The sequence below is a fragment of the Tamandua tetradactyla genome, chromosome 23, assembly GCF_023851605.1.
Source record: "Tamandua tetradactyla isolate mTamTet1 chromosome 23, mTamTet1.pri, whole genome shotgun sequence".
Lineage (NCBI taxonomy): Eukaryota > Metazoa > Chordata > Mammalia > Pilosa > Myrmecophagidae > Tamandua > Tamandua tetradactyla.
In genome coordinates this window covers 53,505,675-53,518,809 of record NC_135349.1, presented here as the reverse complement: position 1 = coordinate 53,518,809, position 13,135 = coordinate 53,505,675, and the positions used below count along the sequence as shown (strand labels likewise).

The window sequence follows — 13,135 nt, the reverse complement described above, 5'->3', positions numbered from 1 at the left end:
CCAACCTACAATCTTTCCATCAAACAAATGAACCGCCTATTGAGAGTCAGTGAAGTAGTACAACCATAATTCAAATTTGTGAAATTTTGTCTTCTGAACCATATAAATATTCTTTGGGAAAACTGTCCAAACAGCAGTGGTATAGCAAGCAATAAAAATTCTGGTTCATTTACAAATTCTTTTTTTTTTTTTTTAACATGGGAATTGAACCCAGGTCTCCGGCATGGCAGGCAAGAACTCTGCCTGCTTAGCCACCGTAAGCCTGCCCAAATGCTATTCTTTTTACAAGCATGTAACAATATTCCTTTCAGCAAAACCTTTTTTTCTGGAAGGTTTTTAATTCAATCATTTTAAAAGACACTATTACCATAAGATACACATAAATTAATTTGAATTGAAAGTAAAAACAATAACTACATATCGTCTTGGATTCCAGGTTTGCCATTTTGCCTGCTGCATTTCGACACAGGAAGTTCTGGAGAATTCTTTCACCTACCTAGGGGATTGATAGTCCTCATTTGCTGGTGAGTTTGAGGCTGTGCTGGTTGCTGGCCAGGAACCTGAGGCTGCAGCTGGGTCTGGGGCTGGTTCATGTAGGGTAATCCAAGAGCAGCATACGCTCGTTGCATGGAGCTGGGGTCTATGGGATTTGGGTTACTTAAAGAAGTGGCATTCTGTTGGCCTGTACCAACAGAACCAATTGTGTTTTGAATTCCACTAGCTGGAGACCCCAGGATGGCTACAAACAATAAACAAACAAACAAAAAAGATAAGTGAAAGAGAAGCCCACAAATTATTTCAAAACTACAGAGAGGCAAAAACAATTTTATCAGAAGACTATACTATATATGATAAATGTTGAAACAAAGTTGTCAAGAAAGGAACTGTGTTGAGAGGAAGAATTCCCTCCTCCGACACCCAGGAAAGAATCCTGTTCTATTAATCTACTCTGCACGTAGTAGTTGAGAACAAAGAGTTCAATACAATTAAAGCTATGATCTTAGACAGCAGACCATAAAATCGCACAGTGATCACTTTAAAAATTAATATATATTAAAGTCTATAGCCTCATGAGAACTTGGTTTCAAAGGAGCGACAAATGTGTGACATTGGCAAGTTCTTGATAATTTAGGAGCCATAAGCCACCTCTGGGATGCACCAAGGAGCTCCCTGCCTCTGCCTCTCCCTCCGGGTCTCTCACTGCTCACTTCAACAGGCACAGGAGGATTGACACAAGGGGCAGAGGTGAGACCCAGGTTGGTCAGTTTTGTTACTTATTAATAAATCTATAAAGTGATCTTCCAAACAACAACACTGCAATTCCTTAAAACCTTACAATCACAGCATTACAACAAACATTCCTTATGGGCTTCCTATGCTAGAGAGCACCACGATGGCTATATGAAACTCTTCAAGAAATATTGTATGTAATTGATGGTTCTGGCTGAAATTAATGGATGAAACAAGACTTGGCAATCTATGTGGATTTTCATTTTTCCAGGTGCAAACTCAGTATCACTGACATCCAAGAGTTGGCTCTGCCTCACACACTCAGCACAGTTACTGTTATCCAAGCCTCCTGCTGACAGTAAGGCACTTCCTCTAGTTGTCCCATCTATCCTGGGACCAGGAAACTAAAGGAAAAACTGATGGCAACGTCAGGAACCTCCCTCCTAAGGGCGTCAAAGTTCACAAAGATAACCCATACCTGCATCTCCTTGGTTATTTCTAGTTCATTTCACCCATCTATCCATCTATCTATCTTTCCCTCTACATCTATATCCATCCATCCTCCCACCTACCTACCCATCCACCCATCCTTCAATTTACTCACCCGTTCACTCACTAACTCACCCACCCATCCAACATCCATCCCTCTGATATTGCCATTTGGTAAGAATTTACCATATGGCAGAAATTTTATGTCATAATATTTATTAAGAGTTCCTTTCTTTCCAACTTCCCCAAACTTTAAAGTTACATTATAAACAGAAACTTATAAAATTGATATTATATGATCTTTGATACATAAAGTACTATCACAAAGCCTTTCCTTCAAATTCCCATCATGCATAACAATATTCTCACATTCAACCATCAGTACAACTGTGATAAACAATTCAAATACTTATTAGAGCAACTTAATTAAACTGAAATGTGTAAAAATAAAATATTGGTAATTACACATTCCATAAACTTTTCTAATAAGGATATTCAGATCTCAAACTCATTAATGCTCATTAGACACAATTACACACACTAAGCACCTCATTATTATAAATGAAAAGCAACTCCCAAGATACATAAGTGTGTAGCTGGAATAAATCATACAACACTATTAAAAGTATTTTTTCTAATACTTACTATTCCCCAAGCTTTAAAGATGTGCCTATGGTACCCAGGATAATGACACACTAAATTTCTAATAGAACTATGATGTGCTATAGTTCACCCCCACTTTTCTCCACACGTCCCCAGTGCTCCACCTCAGAGTCACAGCACTTTCGAGCCCAAAGCCACCACCCCCAGGGCAGTCAGGGCCTCCTGTTCAAAAAAAGCCTCCCACAGAAGTTGCCAACACGGTCACTTGTTTCGTGGCTCAATTTGAGGTCTAAATGATAAAACATGATATAAATATTTAAAGGTAAAGGAATCTGGGCATTTACTGTAAGGCATGATGCTTGATCAAAAGGGCAGTTATTATGTAAAAGCTACCATAAACTCTGTTTGACCAGGTGAAGATGCTACCACACCTCTGTGAAAGCATTCCTGAACCTCCATGGTGCCTCCGAGGCCTCTGTTGCTCTCTAGGCATTTATACCCCTGGATTCACTTGCTTGCTCAGCGCTCAGCCATTCATCCAACAGCGAGGCTCCGGGACACACTGGGAGCAAAACCAGTCTCTGCTCTCCCAGAAGCTGGGGGTCTACCAGGAGACATAAAAATTAATCTAATAATCACCTCACAAATATAAAACTGCAGCTCTAGAGCCTGTATCTGAGATGCTCATCTCATCTGTACATGCCCTGAAGGCAGGATCAGCGAAACTGACTACCTAGAGACTACTGACCTCGTAAAGTCCCACAAAGAGTTAAAGCAAAGCGTAGCATTCTAGTACAATGACAATTCACAAGTCTCCCCCCAGCATTGCAGAACCAGGAGTCTTCAGACTTAATAAAACTTAAAGGAACCTTATCTCCAACAAAGCTTCATTTATCCAACATTGTTGAGAATGAGGTCTTCTGCATAAATCGATTTTCCACATTATTATTTTCTTTTTTAAACGTCAAAACTTCTTGTTATCTTTTAGCATTTTTATATCTTCTTTTCTTACTGAGAGCTTGATGTCGCCGATGGATGGCACACAAGTCTGAATACACTGGTTTTGACTCTTCTTCCTTGCCCCTTGATCAGCATCCACCAATTCTGCTCTCAGTTATCTGCCTCTTTAAAGCACCCCACACCCACACCCACACCCACACATACTTCTTGTGTCTCCCCTTACCCCTTCTGTTGGAGCTACATTAGAAGCCCTTGACATATGAAATAAAAGGCCAGATTTTATGGTGAGCTCTTTCCAGGATTCCCCTGTCATTTTTCATGTAGGCACAAGATGGTACTTTCCCTTTGAGCATAAAGATTGTTATACAGATAGGTTCCATGTAGAGTATACTTTGCTAACTTGCAAGATTCAATTAGCCAGAAAAGTCAGTCCCCAGTCATTCTCAACAAAACAACACATTTTGGATATATGGTGAAAAATGGCACAAATTAAAATTTAAACTTCTGTAAGGGTGGAATGGGGTAAGGGGAGAGCACACCATTAAGCAAATATGGCAAATAATCGTTTAACCACTGTTCAGATTTCTACTGAGAAAGTAGAGGGAGAACTAACTGTGACCCGCAGAGCGCGATGGCTCCCAGCCAACCCCAGTCTGCTCAAGCAAAGTGCAGGCACATATGTAAACAGAGAGAAGCCTTCCAGCACATTAATGCATATCCAAGGCTGAGTCCCAGGATTCCTATCACAGAAACCACAAATCAAGAATTTACAGCCCTCAAACAGACTGTGTCCCTCAGAAGCCAAATGATTCAGGAGGGGGCAATGCTGTGTTACCCAGAAGAGCAAAGAAAAAGCTATTCTGATGAAATACATCACTAATTACTGTGTGTTACTTAAATCTAGGGTAAACAAAGCCCACTGGCTCCCCGGGTCCCTCCCTATAGCCATTTAAGCCCTGGTGCCTCCTTCGTCCCCACCCGGTCTGACATTTTTCATGCAGGTACAAGATGGTACTTTCCCTGTGAGCATAAGTTCAAAGAGGTGTCTGACGAGCTTTGAAGTGGAGCAAGAGACCTGTTCAGGAAACACTTTCTGAGGACCTAATGAAGCTACTCTTTGGGTGAAGTTTTAACAGGGTAGTTTGGCTCAATATAATACAGGCATTTTCAAGAATCAGAGGTGCCTAGAAATGAAATCCATAACTGGATTATCTAATGAGCACCAAGCCAATGGAAGTACTCAAGCAACAGGCCGGACAACTAGTGATTTTAACTACTGTTTATGGGGCCCAAGTCATGGCTATGGCCAAGTCCAAGGCAGTCATGGGATTTAGGTCTGGTGCTGGAGTTGACACAGCAGTATCTGTTTTTATTCTCCTTGGGGATTCTGAGTTTTGAAATTCAGTCTCCCCCAGAGATGGACTCAAATCTTCACCACCTTCAGGGCAGCTAGAGCAGTACTTCTCAGACTTTAATGAGCATATAAATCACCTGGGAATTGGTTAAAACACAGATTCTAATTTGGGAGGCCCAGAATGGAGCCTGAGTGTCTACATTTCTAACACACAAGGCAGAAGCATCCACTCAGGTGGTCTGAAGACCACACTCTGAAAAAAGCAAGAACCTCACCAATGAGGTCACCTGAGTTTCAAGAGGGGAATTTGGTAACGTGCCTAGAGAGCCTCAGACCTTTGTGCCACCCCATGCAGTGGAACTGATTTGAACACTGATGCCAGGACTGACAACATGAGACATATTATCTTGAAAAGTCCCCAATTATTCAATAAAAATTGAATATTTATACAAGAGATGGACAGTTTGAGAGCAGTAATTTAAAGGATCTCCAGAAAATTCAAAGAAAAATCAAACAAGGTCTAGGATTTCATTTCAAGGAAATCAGGTTTGCCCCACAGGTGATCTGGCAGGTTCTCTTAACAGACTCTCAATTAAAGCTGTCAGATACTGACCAAGTCAGCTTGCAAGAGGTGAAATCAGCATTTGTGAAAACTGCTCAGAAAGCACAGCTACTGCAGTCACTGGGTGTAACTGCTCTCTCCCTTGGTTCTTACACCTTCACTACAAACAGTTCACATCTCCCCACCTGAATCACTTCCTTGCATAGGAAGTTCAGAGTCCACTTGGATCAGCTATCCTGGCACTATTCCTGTTGTCAGAATGTTCTTTCCATTGTTATTTTATTTAAAGTGGGCTCCATCATGCCCCATCCTCCTCTGTGAAACAGTCTTGGCATACACTGATCTTCCCCTCAATGACTGCCGATTGTCCTGACCTGTCTCCATTTCATTCCTTTCTATGATATATCATATTATTCTTAATATATACCTTCTGTCTCTGAAATCCAACTTTAAGCAATGGGAGAGTGGATCCACAATTTCCTCCCTGGGTGCTTAGTGAATGACCCAATGTTCATACACAATAAGCACAATTTGCTTTAGAAGAAGAGAAACACAACAATAAAAATCTACAAAAAAGACATTGCTGAAACTTTCTCATCATATCATACAACTCTATACACACAAAACTATAATGCTAGAGCCAAAAGAATACCCTTAAACAGAAACCTAATTTGATTTTTTAAAAGTGCTTTTGTTTCTTTCATGAAAACTATAAAACCTGTGAACAAAGAAAATCTAAATCTCTTCTACGACTTTACATTATAAAATCACCCTGGAAATGAACACCTTATGTTATGACTAGTAGAAAAGCTGTGGTTTACCACTTGAGAGAATATGCACCAATGGATTCTCACAGCATTAAGACAGTGAGCATATGAGGAGGTCTAAAAAAACCAAACCGCATACACACACACGTTTCTTTTCTTTTCTTTTTTTTAAAAATAAAAACCACATAAGTATTTCTTAAAAGAAAAAAAAAAAAGAAGGAAACAAATCACAAACATTTTTACAATTACCATGGCAGTGCATACTAAAAACCAAAGATCCCAGAAAAGGCACACCTGCAAAGTAAAAGTTAAGAACAAAGTCTTGTAACTCATTACTACTTAACAGTTAATGGAATTGATACTGTACAACTCCAAACTCTAGAAAGAATATTTTAGCATTTTAAGAAAGCCTATTACTGAAATGTGTTTTAAAACACAAGAAACTGTAACCACCACAATATATAAGAAAGTTTTACACTAATATGAAGGAAAACCAAATTGCATTCCACTGGAATATTATTCTAAATACCTGGTTCTAGAAGACCCAGGTTCCTAGAATTTCATTTTACGTAAGAGATGCCCTGAAAAATTGTACATTAATTCAAATTTTAGTCAAAGAATTAAACAGATTTAGGAAACTGACTTTTAAAGGACTCCTTTTGTAGGGAGGGAGAGTAGTAGGCCCCAAATCCCAGAATTTTTCTCCCATGTGATGTGGATACTCTGCTTTAAAATGAAATAGGCCTGTTTGGTGCCGGCTCACTGGGCCTCCCTTTCAGGAGAGAGGTGAGCTAAACCTGGTAAGAGGAAAACTGTAAGGACTATCACTGACACACCATTCTACAGTCCCCTTACGAACAAAGTGCTTCTCAATCTTTTCCTGGGTCACTCTGAAACAATCAGAAGGAAAAGCAGTGCATTTTGTCCAAGTAGCTGTAGGGTCTTGAGGAAATGATCAAGAAGACTGACAGTAATGAACACTTAAAACACAAATAGGGTTGGGTGGAAAGATGATACAGACGAGATAGAAGAAGATGTGTGTTGTGCTGCAATAGTCACTAAGGGGACAACTGCTGTGAGGGGAAAATGTATTCAGAGGGTTAATTTCTACCTGTCCTAATAATGGAGGGACAGAACCAAAGACCATAGTTTCCCTTTGAAATGATAGGACAAGAACTTAAATGGAAAGAGATGTCTATCCTTGCTGCTTCCAGTTAAGTCCTGATGCCTAAGTTTCTGATGGCTACAATGGCAGGCAGCCCATGAAAGCCACTGCTTAGGCCTCCTGATTCACAGGGATCACTGTCTCACCCACCTCACTAGGGGCTGCAAGCTGACAGGAAGGATGACAAAACACTGGGAATGACCAGGATGGGGTCAGTCCTAGGAGAGAGACTCAATACAAAGCTGAAAAAAACTGTTATCAAATAGAACTGCATCTCCAGACAGAAGGGAAAAAACTTCACAAAGGTCTATATGTGGAACTTTATACTGACCCAGCCTGACTCACTCTTCTATGATACAAGGTTTTCAAAACTGACTTCAGGATATGGGGTTTTCAATTCCAAAAGAAGCATCTCTACATTTTCCCCATGAAATTGCTGCCATTATAACGATACAGCATTCAAATATGTAAAAGAAGTATGTAAGTATGTAAAAGAAATATGAAGACTCTTTATGTTGGCTCTTTGATTAGCCAAAGTGACTTTTCCCCTTTTTCTATTTCAATTTGCTATTGAAATCAAATGCATGTATATAGGGGAGCAGGGAAGTGGAGAGGCAGGAAATGAAATTCCAAAACGATCACGTCCATTTATTACGTACACGTTGAAAATAAGTCTACTCTCCTCAGATTTATCCTGTGTCACTGTACGTGTCTGCCTCTTGTATATTTGCGGGCCACTCACTATACTTTGTGGTTAGTAATTTCTGCCCTGCTTCCTCTCTCTCCTCTGCATTCTCTTTAGAAATAGCTTATGTTCTCATCTCCAAACTTCTCTACCCCCAATGCTCACTTACTTTGTTGGTTTCGCTTGTCACTGGCATTTTTCAAAGGGAGGCAAACAGGACAGTCATGTCGTGTGCAGTTCTTCCAATGAGAGATGATTTGTCGTGAAGATGCACAATGGGCAACTATGACCAGAAAAACAACGAGATGTTATTTTTCTATCCAAATCGTCACACTTTCAATTATACCTAAATTATAATGCCAGATTCCATAAGAAAATGGTAACAAGTGTAACCATAACACAGTATAAGCAGTTCTCAACTTACAAACAGGCTGTTTTCCAAAAAGTTTGTAAGTCAACTGTTGAGAATTCCAAACAGAAACTTCCCAAAGAAGCAATGTTATGAATGATGGGTGGTTAAGGTTAAGCCCACAAAACAAAACCAAAACAAAACAAAACAAAAACTACTTAACTTGAAACGCTGAACTGTAATGAAAGGCAGAACAAATAATAGTTCTATAATGTCACTATTTAAAAAAAAAATTTAAATATGTTTAAAGATGAAAACCATCTAAGGACTAGAGTTGAAGATTCAGGTAGAGAAGCAAATGCGAAGTGTGTAGAGATTCTGAAAGGGACCCCGAACACTTCTGAAAGTACGTTAGAGGGTAACTGAACCTGGTTATTCTCAGTCTTGATCTTCATTTCAATACTAAGGTATTGCATTTTCTTTCTAAAGGTCTAGCAGTCCCCTGCTCTGCTTCTTCACCATGATCAGGGTTACCCTGGAGACCCACAAATATCAGAGGGAAAGAGGGAGAACAGGGAGAGATAGTCCCAAGGTTTATGAGCACAAGCAAGAAAAGAAGGAAAGTGGATAAAGCTCAAAGAAAAGTATAGTTATTAATGAGAAGCAATTCCTTCAGCAGAACTGAGGTGTCTGCCATAGGGGAGAGGAGGAAACCGACATGCCTGACGTTGCTGTACCACATGAATCCCTGGGCCACTGGCAAGCTGACTGACAGTCACCCAGGACAACCTTGCTGTTAACCTGATGAGCCTCAAGACCAAAGGGTAGAGGAGTACAAGGCAACAGGCCCCTGGTAGTCTCAATATATCAAAAGCTGCAAGACAGATGCTCTAAATTTAGGCAAGGGTATGCATGTATAAGGGTTCTATGCTGCTCAAAAGTAAGCCCATGATCTAGACATTTACGATAAAGACAGTTTTTAAGAAGTGACGAATATCACCCATGATAGAGGAAGAAAGAAAAAGAACAAATGCAGGGCACAGCCTCATCCAGTATAAGCTCGCAAAATACTATAAAACCAAACAGTCTTTCCCCCTCAGCAGGTAAGCATTCCAATGGCCCTTGACTAATCAGTGCATGGGGACATGAGAGCAACATATTCCAGGCTACATCAAAAAGTTAGCACTTAGGTTGCTGGTATCATATTAATATGAGATCTGTTTAAGACCAGTAAAGACAAATTTCATTCTAACCTGCCAGGAGGATTTTAGAAAACTGCACTTACCTTGACAGGCCTTTCCAGCCTGACAATGTGTCATGTGATTCAAAACATTTTTCATGGTTCGACAATGTGGGAGAGAGCAGGCCCGAACCTCTCCATTTGCTTGTTCTCGTCTTTGACATTTATGAGCATGAAGCAGTAGAACCAGCTGCTGCTGTATCAGTTTGCGTTTTTCAGGATCTGCAGTGGGGCCTGTTGCAATTGCTTGTGTTGGTACAATTCCTACTGACGTCTGCATCTGAGACTAAAATTTAAAAAATAATGAAAATATTTAAATAAGCTTTTACTGTTCCAATTCATGTTCATTTACTATTTTTTCAAACTAATGATTAAAGGTGATGGATAATATCAGTTGTTCTATAGCCTATTTACAGAGAGGAGAAGGTTGGTGCATTCCTCAATAATCTATCAATGACTTTAAGAAAAATTCAGAAGCACAGAAGTAAACCCAACTCAGAAGGAAGGATCGTTAAATTCATTTGCATATGACTATCATCAAAACAAGACACTTGCTCTTGACTGCAGTAATCAAAACTCAACTCACTCTACAAATATAAGGTAACAGGAAAAGCTGCATATAACATCAGGTTGAACCATGAAACTGCTGTTTTTATAGGTCCCAAATTGGCAATTGCATATGGTTCAACCTAATTGGAAAGATTACCAAAGCCTGACCAACTGTAATACGTATACAGCAAAAAGGCTCAGATTCCATTATCACATGACCAGAAGGACATTATTCGCAGCTTGATGTTACAGCGTCAATACCTCTCCTGAAAGCACAGGAGGCAACCTTCATACTACTACCCAGTACAACTGTTCATGCTTTTCTGCCTTATGAAACGCTGTGGTTGCCATTAAAATTTCTACTCCAACATCTGACAAAAAATACTATTTTTTTCAGAATGAATATGATGAGCTGTTAAAGGTCCTGAAACAGTAAGGTATACATACTTTCCTGTAACTAAAATAACAACCCTCATCAAGCATTCCTTTTAGCTGCAGAGAAAACGGGAAATTTCAGTGACCAAAGGAGTCTTCTTAGTCTTTAAAAAACCCTCAACATTCTTCAGACAAAATAAGATTATATGTAGTGTTCCCAGTATGCAATAAAACAATCCCTAGTTCAAGGATTTCTAACCTTCCAAAAACCTGATACTCTAATACTCCCAGCGTGATTTCACAAAATTCCTTAAAAGTATACCCAACTGTGATGGTTAGGTTCTGGTGTAAACTTGGCCACGTGATGGTGCCCAGGTGTCTGGTAAGTACTGATCTAACTGTAACTGCAAGGACGTTTTGTGGCTGGATGATAAACCAGAAAGCTGGTTTATTACATCGTCAGTCAGCTGACTGCAACTGTGGCTGATCACATCTGCTTTCATCTAAGGCTGCCCTCACCCCTGCCCCCACAAATGTGATAATTCAATCAGTTGAGTTTGATTCAGTGCATTCAAGATTTTTTAAGGAAGAAGAGAGAATTTTCACTTCTTCAGCCAGTGAGCCTCTCCTGTGGAGTTCATCGAGACACTTCATTGGAGTTGCCAGCTTCACAGCCTGCCCTTCAGATTTTAGAATCTTACCTTCCCATGGTTGTATGAGACACTTTTATAAATTTTGTATTTACAGCTATCTTCTATTGGTTCTGTTTCTCTAGAGAACCCTAATACATTGACTCTGACTTTTAAAAAATTTATGAATACTATTATTTGCAATTAGGAAGAAAAATATGTAAATATTTCTTAATGAATCAAAAATCATTTTTTTAAGTTTTTGTTTTTGGCATGGGCAGGAACTGGGAATCAAACCCAGGTCTCCGGCATGGCAGGCGAGAATTCTGTCACTGAGCCACTGTCGCACCACCCAAGATCATTTTTTTTTTTACATGGGCAGACACCGGAAATCGAACCCAGGTCCTCTGGCATGGCAGGCAAGCATTCTTGCCTGCTGAGCCACCGTGGCCCCCAAGATCATTTTTAAACAGATCATTTTCTGTTTTGATTTTATCTTTATGAGAACTAAGAAAATTAAGTATATAGAAAGCTGGGTGGCTTTGCTTAGGAACACAACTCTGGGAAGCCTGCATTATAAGGCAGGAAGCAAATCAAAACCCCAGATGAGAGGTGGAATATACTGAGTACTTAAATTCTAAGAGAAAACAGTTATTTTCCTTAAGTTTTCTTATTATAAAAATACTGTATACATACTATAGAAAATCTGAAAAGCAAAAGAACTCAATATTAACAACATCTGAAATTTCAATAACCAGGAATCCACTCCTAAAGTAATGATTTTTTTTTGTGGTTTTTCTCTATATACATGTGTATATATGAACCATAACCTATAGTCTTGTAAAATAATTTTTTTGCTTGGCATTTACCCTCAGTTCTGTCCCCTACCATTAAGTTGTCTCATATAGTATGTTCCTAATGGCCTTGTGGTATTTCACTGTATAGCTAGCTGTATGTCCACTCAACCAATCTCCCATTGTTTGGCATTTAAACTCTTCGTGTACAAAGCTATTTTAAATAGCTTTTATAAACAAATGGCCTTATTGAAAAATCTTTGTTCTTATTTTTTGGTAGCTGGGTTCTGGAAGTGGAAACAGTCAAAAGATATGACCATTCTTGAAGTTTCTGAAAATTGTTTCCAACTTGTTTTCCAGAAAGGTTGTAGCATTTCACATTTTCACAAGTAGTTTTGGGAGTCTCTACTTTGACTCTACTCCTGCCAGCATTCAGTTATCAATGTTAAAAAGTCTCCTCCTAGATCAGTTTACCTAAGGATTAGAAGGTCTACCCAGAATTAAATAGGATGGAGACATGGAAGAATATTTAAAAATGAGATGACCATTGTTTAGGTCCCTTCCTTTTGTACTTACAAAAATTGAAAGTACACAGAAAAGTAGGGAGGAAAGTATACCATGACCATACCTAACAAAATTTACCATAATTCTTTAATGTCAGCTAATACTTAGTCTATATTCAAATACTCTAGCTGTCCAATAACTGCCTTTTATAGCTGATTTGAACAAATAAGAACCCAACTGAGGGCCACGCACTTGGTAACTGCTTTTAAGGTTCATCATCTACTGCTACCCTCCCTCCCTTTTATTTTTCATGACACTGACTTGAAGATATCAGGCCAGTTGTCCCTTTGTGTTCCACCAAATACAGAAATGCTATATACACAAAAATAAATCATACAAAACTTAGGTGAAAATCCTAGCCTTACAATTAAATTATAAGCACCTCTTTTTTCCCATTAGCAAAATTAACACCTTATCATTTGGGGTGAGTTTTTACTAGTGTCTTTTGAACCAAACCTAACAAATGTTGAAATGGTATGGGTGGACAGGACATTTGAAACTTGGTCTATTATTTCTCTATCTGTGGAAGGAAAACAAAAAGTATACTCTAATGAGCTCTATGCCCAGTTTGCATGTGCTTCAAAAGCAAATTGGAGAGGTTGGGCTACAGTGGCTCAGCAGGCAGAGTTCTCGCCTGCCATTCCAGAGACCTGGGTTTGATTCCCGATGCCTGTCCGTGTTAAAAATAAAAAAGCAAATTGGGAAGTAAAGCTGAGTCAACAGTGAAATGTAACCAAAGACATGTCCTATGTCCCTGTGTTTGGCCCTCCCCATAATAACTTCATATACTTTTATATGGATATTACAGCTTGCCAAGTGC

The 13,135-nt window shown here is 39.3% G+C and overlaps 1 protein-coding gene across 1 annotated transcript in view; it reads right to left on the bottom strand.

The window, feature by feature from the left end:
- Positions 1–13,135, bottom strand: part of CREBBP (CREB binding lysine acetyltransferase) — a 223,232-nt gene that overhangs the window by 63,543 nt on the left and 146,554 nt on the right. The window contains exons 4-6 of the mRNA XM_077141973.1: positions 9,450–9,690; positions 7,985–8,098; positions 497–739 (exon numbers count right to left, since the gene is read on the bottom strand). Coding sequence (XP_076998088.1) covers positions 497–739; positions 7,985–8,098; positions 9,450–9,690 — 598 coding nt within the window. The remainder of the gene's footprint in view (positions 1–496; positions 740–7,984; positions 8,099–9,449; positions 9,691–13,135) is intronic.